Source organism: Eschscholzia californica, unplaced genomic scaffold, assembly GCF_041429995.1.
Source record: "Eschscholzia californica isolate CP2 unplaced genomic scaffold, dmEscCali1.0.p SCAF_6, whole genome shotgun sequence".
NCBI lineage: Eukaryota > Viridiplantae > Streptophyta > Magnoliopsida > Ranunculales > Papaveraceae > Eschscholzia > Eschscholzia californica.
The window spans coordinates 36,347,828-36,360,206 of record NW_028238483.1 but is presented as its reverse complement, the minus strand read 5'-3'; the positions used below and the strand labels follow the sequence as shown (position 1 = coordinate 36,360,206).

Here is a 12,379-nt window from a genome sequence, read left to right as displayed (position 1 = left end):
GAAACAGCGTATAAGTGACATCAAATTGATTTGGCTCAGTTGGTTCATTCCTTGTGTAAGACCATACAGGTCGCGTGTTCGAGACCTCTAAGCCACTTTTTTTCTTTTCTTTTACGAGGAGGCAAGGAGGAGTTCATTTCTATGATGTTTTAAGGCAACGATATTATTTGATATTGTTTCCCCCAACCAATAACTTCTAAATAGTTAGTAAGTACTCTGGATGACTTTAAGGCAACGATATTATTTGATATTGTTTCCCCCAACCAATAACTTCTAAATAGTTAGTAAGTACTCTGGATGACTTATTTTTGTTATCTCATAAGTCAAATATGAAGCTAAATATAAAAGAACAAAATCAAACATTTGACGTTTCAATTTTTCTTCCTCTCCATTCTCTAATCTTTCTTTCTCTTTTACTCCTCCTTTAATTTAACAGGTTCAAAATTTTCTTTACAAAATTAATGTTGTTTTCTTTTGTTTTTATATTAATCTTTAAACAAAAATAATTAATGCCTATTTTTGATGAAAATTCTGTAATTATATGTTTAGTTTGTTGTATGGATGCATTTATATTAATGTTTATAGTTTTGGGTGTATGCTATTTTTTATTGGCTTATTGCGATATAAAGGGCCCCGATTAAAACTTCGCACCGGGCCTCCAAATATTCAGCCACGCCACTGATCCTTACAGTAGAAGAAGCTAGTCGGATGCATTTGTTGATGTTTATTGTATGTTTTCTATCGTTCTTAAAAAATGTGAACCTATGTATATTTGGCAACAATAACTGAAGTGGCTCAATATCCAACCATGTAAATAGATAACTGCACAGTTTCAAATTATCTTTTGGCGTGACAAAGAGTTAGTAATAGTTAGGGCACTTTTAGAACAAATACCTGACATAGGGCAAAGTATTTTACGAAATTGTAAATAATTTTCTTCCTTCATAATTTTACAATGCACACAGTGCTTTACGAAACTGTCTGCGGTGGAAACACACGTTATACCTAGGGGTGGGATTTTGGCCCGGAAATCCAGAACTCGCCCACGACCGTCCCACTCTGAGGGTTCGTGACGGTCCGCACCCGATTCGGTCCGTACCCGCCAAACCGAAAGAGCTTAAGCGGACGAACACGGGCATAGGCCCTTACCCGGTTCCGATCGAACCCGCCCGCTTATATAGTCCACGCAACTGAACCCGTCCATACCCGTCCGTTTATCCTAACCGTTATACCCGCCCGCCTATATGATTGATGTTAAGCCTTTAGATTTGTAGGGTTAGCTACAACCGTTAGATTTCAAGAGTAAAAATATATAACTCTAGAACTCACTTTTCTTAATCTTGTCTTGGTCTCTCTACTTCTCTAGTCTCTCTCTCCTCCAAAATCTCAACATCTCATAACCCAAGAATCCACAATACATCGATTGTAATCCATGAGAAGAAGAATAGAACCGATTGTAATCCATGAGAAATCTCAATGATTATCTTTTAATTTTGTATTCATTTACTTTTTGTAATTGTAAAGTGGGAGTTTAGAAAGTTGTATTTAGTTACAAAACAGTTTTAATTTCGAATAATTTTTTTTATTTGTTCATTAGTGACCGGTGTCCGCCCGACCGATTTCAGGTTTGCCCGACTATCAAAACGGTCACGTACGGTCACGTACGGGCACTTTGTTGGAGAAAAATCTGAAATGTCCGAATATCCGCCCGTTCCGCCCAAACCGGTTGAGTTTGTGTCTGTTTCCCGCCTGTCTGAACCGATTCCTACCCCTCGTTATACCTAGTAATATTACATGAATGAATTGTAATATATGGCAATGAATGAGAAAATGTGCATTGAATATATTTGCAATTAAGGTATTATCTTTTCATAGATATATCAAGCATTAGGTATTTCACGCTCTATCGCAAAAGAGATTGTCATGACAAACAATAATACGTTCACAACGATTTTTTCCTTTGACAAAATATTAGTTGGAATAAATTTATGGTAATATACTATAGTCTAACAGTTAGTATACATACATCAAATAATCTACCACCATTGAACTGCTTGTTTGAGAAAGGATGATGTCTGTCTTTCAAGCTGACATTTAGGCTTGTAAACCTTACCAATAGGTCTTCAAGTTGCTTTATGAACTAGTAAAGATACCATTTGATAGTAGCAAAACATCATGGTTCTTTTTTATCTGAGCGGTTTCAAAATGTTCCAAGTTAGACTTGAACCAAATCTTTTCGTAGTCTGGGAAACAATTAATCGACATAGTCAACTCTCGTTTGATTCCACCCAATTGACCATTGTTCATCCTAACACTATAATTTAAATTCAAGAACTCTAAATACGTTCCACAATTCCACCTAAATTTTTTCTCTTACTAGACTCTAAACACTAAGGCCTTGTTTGGAAAGTAGAACAAAAGCTACAATGATCTTCAAGTAGTCCCGATATTTGATTTGGTTAGAAACTTAAGAGATGAATTTCACCTATTTGTTCTCTCAGAAATAAGCTTATTTCGCTCAGCCGCTCCTAAGGCGACTCATGATGTATTATGGCATATCCAACACAATTATAGAATTTCTTCAACAACAAAAAAAAAAACACAATTATAGAATGTAGTCTCGGGTAATCCCGTCAATTTTTGTCTCATGCCAAACATGACCTAAAAGAAAAAAATCATGCCATTTCATTCACACGTACGAGCAGCCCTATTACCTTTAAGTCTTAAACCCTCGCCCCACTGCTTTATTCAAATTCCCCCTTCTCAGTTCTCACTCTCTCTCTAAACGCTCGTCTGTTTCTCTCTCTGCTACTGCTCGTTCATCAGGTAATCAATCAATCGCCTTCACTCTGATTTTGTTCATCTTTTGATTTCTTCCTTTTACGTTTCTGTTTTCTCATATCCAAACCCTTTTTCCCCTTTTCTTAAAACCCTAGAAATCACAAATTTAAACATACGAATACATATATATCTATACAACAACAATGGAGTGGAATCAGGAAACCCTACAAGCCCTATCACAAGCCTTCTTCCAAACATTTTCGTTCGATCAAGAACCCCGTCGTCGAGCTGAATCTTTTCTTTCTGAATCTGCCGAACGCCCTAACTTTGGCTTAGCCGTTCTCCGCCTCATAGCTGAGCCATCTGTAGATGATAAAGTTCGTCAATCTGCTGCTGTTAACTTCAAAAACCATCTTAAATACCGTTGGGTTCCATTAGATTCTAATAAGAACAATACCCATCTTTCTGCTACTCCTTTAACCCCAATTTCCGACCCTGAAAAGGAACAAATCAAAACCCTAATTGTTCCTCTTATGCTTTCGTCCAGTCCTCAGATTCAGAGTCAACTTAGTGAAGCTTTAGCTGTGATTGGTAAACATGATTTCCCTAAATCATGGCCTACCCTACTTCCAGAACTTGTTTCTAGCCTTAGAAATGCCACTGATTACTCTTCCATTAATGGTATTCTTGGTACTGCTGATTCAATATTCAACAAATATCGGTTTGAGTATAAAACGACTGAACTTCTTATTGATCTTAAATACTGTCTTGATGGTTTTGCCGCACCACTCCTTGAAGTTTTCCTTCGAACTGGTTCTCTAATCGATACCACTCTCGCTTCCGGCGGTAATGCTGCAAATCTACGGCCACTCATTGAGTCACAAAGGATTTGTTGCAGCATATTTTATTCGCTGAATTTTATCGATCTCCCCGAATTCTTTGAAGATCATATGGAGGAATGGATGACTGAGTTTCTTAAGTACTTGATTAATACTTACCCAACTCTTGAAGAGGGTGGTGGTGATGGGGTTTCTCTGGTCGATGGGTTGAGGTCAGCCGTTTGTGAAAATATTAGTCTCTACATGGAGAAGAATGAAGAAGAGTTTCAAAAGTATTTGGAAAAATTTGCAGAAGCAGTTTGGTCCCTTCTGATTAAAGTTTCTGCTTCATCTAGTCGTGACCTATTGGCTATTACTGCTATCAGGTTTCTAACCACAGTTAGTACTAGTGTCCACCATAAATTGTTCAAAGATATCTTACAGCAGATTTGTCAGAGCATTGTAATTCCAAATGTGCGATTGAGGGAAGAAGATGAGGAGCTATTTGATATGGATCATGTTGAGTTTATTCGAAGGGATATGGAGGGGAGTGACCTTGATACGAGGAGAAGGATTGCCTGTGAGCTACTGAAAGGGATTGCTTCCAATTACAAAACCGAGGTTACTTCCATGGTTGGGGAGCAGATAAGAAATATGTTGGCTGCATTTGCGTCTAATCCAGCTGAAAATTGGAAGGAGAAGGATTGTGCTATATACTTGGTTGTGTCCCTTGCAACGAAGAAGGCTGGAGGAAGTTCAGTGTCAACTGATCTTGTTGATGTCGGGAGCTTTTTTGGGTCGGTTATAATCCCAGAGCTTCAAAGTCAGGATGTCAATGGGTTTCCGATGTTGAAGGCCGGTGCTTTGAAGTTCTTTACAGTATTCCGAAATATGATACCAAAGCATGTCGCAATTGGGCTGATGCCTGATGTGGTAAGGTTTATCACTTCAGAATCAGTTGTGGTGCACTCTTATGCTGCAAGTTGCTTTGACAAGCTCTTGCTTGTGAAGGATGAAGGACGACCAAGGTTTACTTCTACTGATATCAATCCCTTCCTTTCAGTACTCCTGACAAACCTTTTCAACGTTCTGAAGTATCCAGAATCTAAAGAGAATCAATATGTAATGAAATGCATCATGAGGGTTCTGGGTATAGCTGATTTTTCAGGAGAGATAGCCGGAGCTTGTATTGCTGGTTTGACATCTATCCTCAGTGATGTTTGTGCAAATCCGAAGAACCCTGTGTTCAATCACTATCTGTTTGAAGCAGTGGCAGGATTGGTCCGGCGTGCTTGTGAGAAGGACCCTTCTTTGATCTCAGCGTTTGATGCCAGTCTTTATCCGATTCTTGTCCACATCTTGGCTAACGAAGTTACTGAATTCTGGCCTTATGCTTTCCAGCTCTTGGCACAGCTTGTCGATCTGAATAAACCACCGCTGCCACAGACTTATATGCAGATTTTTGAAGTTCTCCTCAATCCCGATTCCTGGAAGAAATCAGCCAATGCCCCAGCTCTTGTTCGATTGCTTCAGGCCTACCTGAAGAAGGCGCCTGATGAGCTGAATAGAGAGGGCAGACTTAGCCAGGTGCTTGGGATATTTAGCAAACTTATCAATGCACCGAGTACAGAAGATTTAGGTTTCTATGTGCTCAATACTGTTACAGAGAATCTCAGTTACAACGTCATTTCTCCCTATGTTAGTCACATATGGGGTGCACTCTTTACACGGCTACAGAGTCGTCGTGCTGGGAAATTTGTGAAGTCACTGGTGATATATATGTGTCTATTTCTGGTCAAGCATGGATCCACAGCACTTGTAGATTCTATTAACGCTATTCAGGGCAATTTATTTAAAGAAATTCTCGTGCAGTTTTGGATCCCGAATCTTAAGATGATCACTGGATCGATTGAGTTGAAGTTGACTTCAGTTTCTTCAACCAGACTTCTTTGTGAATCTCCCATCATCCTGAATGATGCTGCTACATGGGGAGGCATGCTGAATAGCATTGTCACGCTTCTTTCTCGGCCAGAAGAAGATAGGGTAGATGAGGAATCAGAAATGCCTGAAATTGGAGAGAACACAGGTTATAGTGCTACATTTGTTCGTCTACACAATGCCGGAAAGAAGGATGAAGATCCTGTTAGCGAAATTAGGGATCCGAAAGAGTTGTTATTAACTTCATTGGCGAGACTTGCAGCTCAGAGTCCTGGAATGTACCCAACCATCATAAAAAACTCTCTGGAACCAGTAAATCAAGAGGCGTTGCTCCAGCTTTGCAGCACCTATAACTGTTCTATAGTCTGAGTGAGTTATTTAACCCTTTTAAGTTGCATCTTTTTTTTTCAGTAATTCCGTTTGTGTGTATATTTTATCCATTGCTGTTCCTTTTCTTAATTCCAGTTTAGTGTTCTCAAGTGGGTTGAAGTCTGACATTTTCTATTTGATGACTTTTTACTGGTTATATGTCTTCATGCACTCTCTTTTCCTCATTGTGTCTCAAAAATTATAGTTTGAGCCCCGAGCAATTTAATGTGGTACAGGATATGCCAGGGTAAAATAGCTGAAGCTCAAATATCGTATTTTGAGCTCAAGCTCATTAAGTCGCATTTCTTTATACAATAGCGGTTTTAGTTGCTTACCCTATTAGATTTTTGTGTAGCTTTGTTAGAGACCGAAGTCAGTGAATAATCTTGTTGTTTTCCATAATCGCTTCTAAATGTGAGAGAAATTGCCCGTTTAGTTAGAAAGACATCCAATTGTACCCTGTGTAAACTTCCTGGTGTTTCCAGTTTGTCAGTATGCTTGTATTAGTATAACAAAGATGGCAGGCTTTGCTCGTCGGAAATGATCTAGGTATTGAATTCAGCCATCTTTTGTGTAGTCTTGAAGCTTTTTCACATTGTTACAAACTTACAATGATAAAAATGATGTAGTAATGTTATGGAGTTTCCAGATTTGGCTTCAGATTGGTAACATCTAGAGGAGCTTATTTCTGACACTTGATCTATTTGTTGTGATTACAGGAATTTTGAGAGTGAAAGATGGTTAACTATTTTGTTCGAGTTCCGAATTTGCAAGATGTAATTGTGAGCTGGTTGTGTTGGAATTCAAAAAGCGGGGCGAAATGCTTTCTGAGTTGCCTCATTTTATTATCACTCATTTGAATTTTTAAAATGTGTTTTTGAGTCATCTCTGTTACTAGTTGGTGTGATTCTGTAGTTTTTTCAATGAGAAAGAGGGAAAAGGGTTTTCTTAGTGAGTGGTTATGTTCATCTATCATGTTGATTGTTTAGTAAGTATTACCAATTGTTTATCTGTTTTGTTTTTCGTAGTGTAATTCTTATTGTTTTCAAGGATTTGGAAACTTTCTGGTTATCTGTTTTGTTTTTCGTAGTGTAATTCTTATTGTTTAGTTTTTTTTTTGATGAAAGTCTTATTGTTTAGTTAGACCCCTGTCCTGACATATTTGGTGATCAGCTGCCTGGGAGGGGCTCGGACAGGTGTGGGTGAAAAAAAATGTGCTGAAACATATATGCCTGTTATGTTACGTATGTACACAATGGTGCTCCAGTAGACCACTTGAATATTTAGTACGATTTTGACCCTGCTATTTTTTCCATCGTCGTCTGATCTTATTGCCTTCGTGAACGTCTCTTCACTCTCAACCCATCTCAAACTCAAGTACAAGAGTTACAATCTGTCTCCTTGCATTTGTCCGTGCTCTGACTATTCATCTTGGCATCATCGTCAACTCAACAATCATCGGCACATCGTCAACTCCACAATCATGGATTCTATGGTACTCAAATAGGACAAACAAACAGTGAATCTTTTACCTATCACAATAAAAAAAACAGAACAACAGATTCCAGATCCTAGGATTTTCTACAATTTCTATAGAAGCATCATCTCTCTGATTCTCATCTTTAATTTCAAGTTGTTGCAAACACACTACACTCAATCGTCAACATAACCTGAGATCCAGGAACTCACCATCGAATCCTGAAAACTCTCTCTTTTCTCACTTTCTCCACAGTTTGTCCCAGGTGAAGTCGCCTAGTACCCAATGAGCCTGAGAGTATAGAATAATGGGGCTCGGACAGGCAACGACATACTTTCTGCCCGTTTGGACCATCTGAGTACCTTCGTGATTATGTTAGTTGTCTGCCGAACAAGCCCAATCCGTCATAATGTATTCATGTCATGTAATGATATAATGACTCTTCCGTTCATATGAAAAATAAGATAAAGATATATAGGTAGTCTCCCTCTAATGTAATTAATAATTGTGGCAACTAAACTAATTAAAATTCAGAGTTTATATGCAACTATCTAAATTTTTTTTAATCTTACAATTGAATGCTATTTTTGTTATTAAAGTTGTCCCCGATAAGATTTATTCCAGGGATCAATTTCCAGAATCTTGGGTATCTATAATATTTAATTTATTTTTGAATTTGTTTACTCAGTCCCATTGAGGAAAATAATCTTTTTATGCTAATTTGGTTGTTGATGTAACTGGAGATGACCAAGTATAATTGAAGGTATCTTTTTTTTTTTGTTGAACAATTGAAGGTCTCTCAAAAAAAAAAAAAAAAAGTATAATTGAAGGTCAAAATCGAATGACCTACTCGGGGAGTCAAGATCCTACCAAGTTTCTTCTAGGACCTATAATTGTCTCTCCACATGTTCCAACATGGACTTTTATTTTTCTTTATTACTTCTGTGGTGGTATCAATATCATAATCATATTAATTAAGGTATCATATCATATTATATAAAAGTATGCTACTTAAAGTTAGGTGGGTGGTAAAGAGAAAATGAGAGTGGTCAATATTAGGTAATCAAGGAAACACCAACCAAATTGGTCTCTATATGGGGTGAATACAACTCTTGGTCTATCTCTCATCTATTTTACAACAAAATAAGAGAACTATATAATAACATTAAATGTAATAAAGAGTTCTCTCTCCAAGTCCCTGTCTTTCATTTTTTTTTTTTTTGTTGAAAGTCCCTATCTTTCCCTTGCAACAAAAAAAACTATCTTTCTTTCTCTATATATTTCTTTCTTCCTTCATTATTTAATGAAATTTTGATCATCTTGTGGAGCATTTTCATTGAAGTTATTAACTAAACTTTTTGGAATAATTCAGAACATTTTGGAATAGTTCGACATAGAAGTCTCGCGGATTCCTTAGGGAAGTCTATGTCTCAATCACATGAATGAGAGAGAATAAGTTGAATGTGAAATCTAAGTTAAAATCACCGTCTTAAAAAAAAAAATCATATACCAAACATTCTCAAAATAACAACTGATATGAATTTAATCCAATTATTGAAAGTCAACCCTTTAATGGGTTAAACTTCAATTTTAGTATCATTTGAAATGAATGGGAATGACCGAATGAGTAAGTATGTTATTTCAATGAATGAGTAAGTATGTTATTTCAATGGGATTCTCACTAAATAATGGAATCAAACCAAAAGCTAAAATATCATTGGGAAAACACATAGCAATGTGGTATAGGGTATAACCGCACTGTGGTCTTTTTATATATCAAATTGTAGCTAGAGACCCATTATATGTCTTTTTATATGTAAAGAATGGAGAAAAAAAAAAAAGACTTTGACCCTTGAGTGAGAGAAAGAGACATATTAGGTTGATTGGGTCCAGACCAAAATGTGTACTTCACTTCTCCTCAATATTATATATATATATATATATATATATATATATATATTACAATGAAAATTCGCCTCTTACTCCACTTTTATTTTCTAAACTAACATCATTATAGATTTAAAAGAGAGATTACATAGATTTTGTTGGTAACATGGAAGGGACTGTCAACTAGCTATGTAAAGTTCAAAAATTTAACTCTAGTATAATTAGGTAATGAATCAGCGAATGAGTTGTAAGTTCTGTTTACGTAAAGAAACTGTAATGTTTGGACAATAATTTGATCTAATGATAAACCGAAAGGAAGTCCACTGTGTTTGTAGTAATTTTTGGTACAAACTTGAATCTTGTCTACTAATTTAAGAATGAAATCCTTGTTTTCTTTCAATTTTTAGTTACATATGCTTAATCTTCCACTATTGGAAACTCATCTATTTTTTTCAAATAATTTTTTTTACTCTACTTTTTGTGTAACTTCATCGAAGTATTTTCAACATCGCATGCAAAATGAATTGAAGATATTAAACTCACATGATATAATGCTTTCCAGTGCTTAAACCACCTAATAGTTGTTTGGGTTAATGTGACGTCGACATACACAAATTGAAATAACTAAATTAAGTTAACCCATTGGATCAGAGAGCAAGGTGGGAGGTCTAAGGACACGATAAAATAGATGGCGTACACCACTCACATTATAAACCATTGGTGCATCTTGCTTAAATTATAAATTATTATACCGTCTTAATGTGAATATTATAATGCAAGTATATATGTGGTGTAAAATGGATGTACTAATCCCATATTATTTGAGAGAACGTCAGATGCTTAGACTCTAAGTGCATGCGCAAACTTAGTACGTGTCAAAGTTTTCCGTTGGAAACAAAAACCCATGCATCTGTTGCACACATACTTGGGGTGCTAAGAACAAATACTGTATCGATAATAACTATTTCCCAAAGAGAATCACGCCAAAGAGTGGGGTCACACTATTTCCCAATTCATTTAACATAAACATATGTGTAGCTACCTAATTACATAGACATTCAACAAAAAAAGAAAAACTAATTACATAGACTGCCAAAAGCATGTAATAGAAGTCTGATTGGATTGTCCTTATTTAATCAGAAAGTTATATAGTGGTATTTTAACACCTAAATTAGTAGTAATTCTTATCCAAAAGGAGTAATTATGTCAATAAATTATTTGTTAATTACTCGAGTGCTCCCTCTCCTCCCTCTAATCACATTAACTGGAGCTTTGATTGTTATTAAAATCGAAAGCTAGGATAATAATTGGTGATTAATTAGGGCTCACAGGTAAGTATGTGGTCCTAAAGACTAAGCTACTAATTAAAGTAATTAGATGATTTTGAGATTCAACGCGTATAACCTTGAGAAGTAGATTTAGTCAGTTCTTTTATACAATCCCCTAAGGTTGTTACTTTGGACAACTTTTTTTAAAGATTATTACATTATTTCGTACAACATTATGCATCATGAAAATATAATATTTAGACAATACAAAATGGAGATTGAATCAGTCCACACACTACTATAACATTGACAAGGAGTCACAAAAATTATATAAAGACATTTAAAGATATCTATTGTAATAAAATATGTAAGTCAGTTATTAAGTCTAACCGTCTATTTTTATTGAGAATTTGATAAAGATCCCATCGAATGACTGATTTATATTTTTTTTTCATGTAAATCGATTCAAAATAGAAAGATATTAGTTTCAAAAATTAATTTAGATATAACAAACTCAATTAAAATCTCCTTAAAATAAGAGAGGATATTTTTTTTATAATATATATTCATTTTCAATGACTAAGATTACATTTCTCAAACTTATCTTCAACCGTTATACTACAGAATTGGAATTCAAGTTAATAAACTTATGATTTCTTATTTTCCAGATGAAGAGTGACAATGTCTAGTTGAATGCCATACTAATTAGTATAGAATTTATTGGTGGAAGGTCCAAAATATGAACCTTAATAATACCATTCCGTCAACATTTGGTTACCCAAGTGGTCAACAGTGTTAACAACAACTCCAAAATTCTGGAAGTCCCATGTTCGATTCCCTGAAGAAATAGAATCTATAGTTTATTGAACTTGGTTCTTAATATATAAATAAAGAAGATTATTTGGCTTTAGCCGGTAGTTTAGTCGGGCTCTAACGGACTAAAACCGCCTTTGGGATTTGGGTGCCCGCGGGATCTAACTGACTTGGGTACCATGACGGATTTCGAGTTCTCGGATTTATTTCCCAGACTTGTCCGGAATATTATTTTCAACAAAAAAAATCTGGATATTATGTTAGTGTTCCGTACATAGAAAAAATAAAATTTTAGGGGAGCGGCTAAAGGCCCCAGAAAAAAATTGTTGTTAGCACTTGGGAGAGGGATTGACCAAGGTTAATCTCTTTTGACCCCAGACATCTATTGGCACCCGGATACTAAAGGATTAGATCGACCCCACCGAAAGCCAAATAAGTGGTTCAGACTGGTCCAACTGTTGGTGGGGCCAGTTCAGGCCATAACGATCAAAGTCGAAGCACGAGCCTATTAATGAAGCAAATTGGCAACAACCTTTGGTTGAAGTGATAAGAGGTATAATCTTCCACTTCGGAGGTCAAGGGTTCGAGGCACGCTGACCATTAAAAAAATGAAGCAAATTCAATAAAGCAACAACTGGTACCATATAGAAGGGGGCATAAACTAGAAAATCTTGACCAATTTGAAAGCCTAACTTTGTTTCAAGACAAATTGAGATCTAATTTGATGTTCACTACAACATCTAATCTGATTATTCAATATTAGATCTGAATATGATTTTTGTTTTATGGTTTGATGTTTTGAAATTACTTGTTTTGGGACTATTTATTTAAAATCTTCACGAAAGAAGAAAAAATTGGTGAAATTTGAGTGTTCAATACTTGGTTTGATGTTTTAGGGTTTCATGGTGGTTCCTTGCCCTGATGATGATAGTTATGATACAAATGAAAAGAAAAGGACGACATGAAGAAAGAAAATAAGAATAAGACCACGAAGATTAAAAAAAAAGGAAGAAGAAAAATACATGAAG

The 12,379-nt window shown here is 35.9% G+C and overlaps 1 protein-coding gene across 2 annotated transcripts; it reads left to right on the top strand.

The window, feature by feature from the left end:
- The first annotated feature begins 2,583 nt into the window (after positions 1–2,583).
- LOC147534238 (cellular apoptosis susceptibility protein, putative / importin-alpha re-exporter) lies at positions 2,584–6,977 on the top strand. Of its 2 annotated transcripts, XM_086646421.1 has the most exons (3): positions 2,584–2,826; positions 2,937–5,906; positions 6,626–6,977. In XM_086646421.1, the coding sequence occupies exon 2, from the start codon at positions 2,985–2,987 to the stop codon at positions 5,904–5,906; it is 2,922 nt and encodes a 973-aa protein (XP_086502547.1). In that variant the 5' UTR covers positions 2,584–2,826; positions 2,937–2,984; the 3' UTR covers positions 6,626–6,977. The 2 variants fall into 2 exon arrangements, with proteins under 2 accessions (XP_086502547.1, XP_086502546.1); XM_086646420.1 differs by having other exon boundaries at positions 2,584–5,906.
- Positions 6,978–12,379: the final 5,402 nt, after the last annotated feature.

Coding starts and splice junctions, on each gene's coding strand:
- LOC147534238 (XM_086646421.1), top strand. CDS start 2,985: ATGGAGTGGAATCAGGAAACCCTACAAGCCCTATCACAAGCCTTCTTC.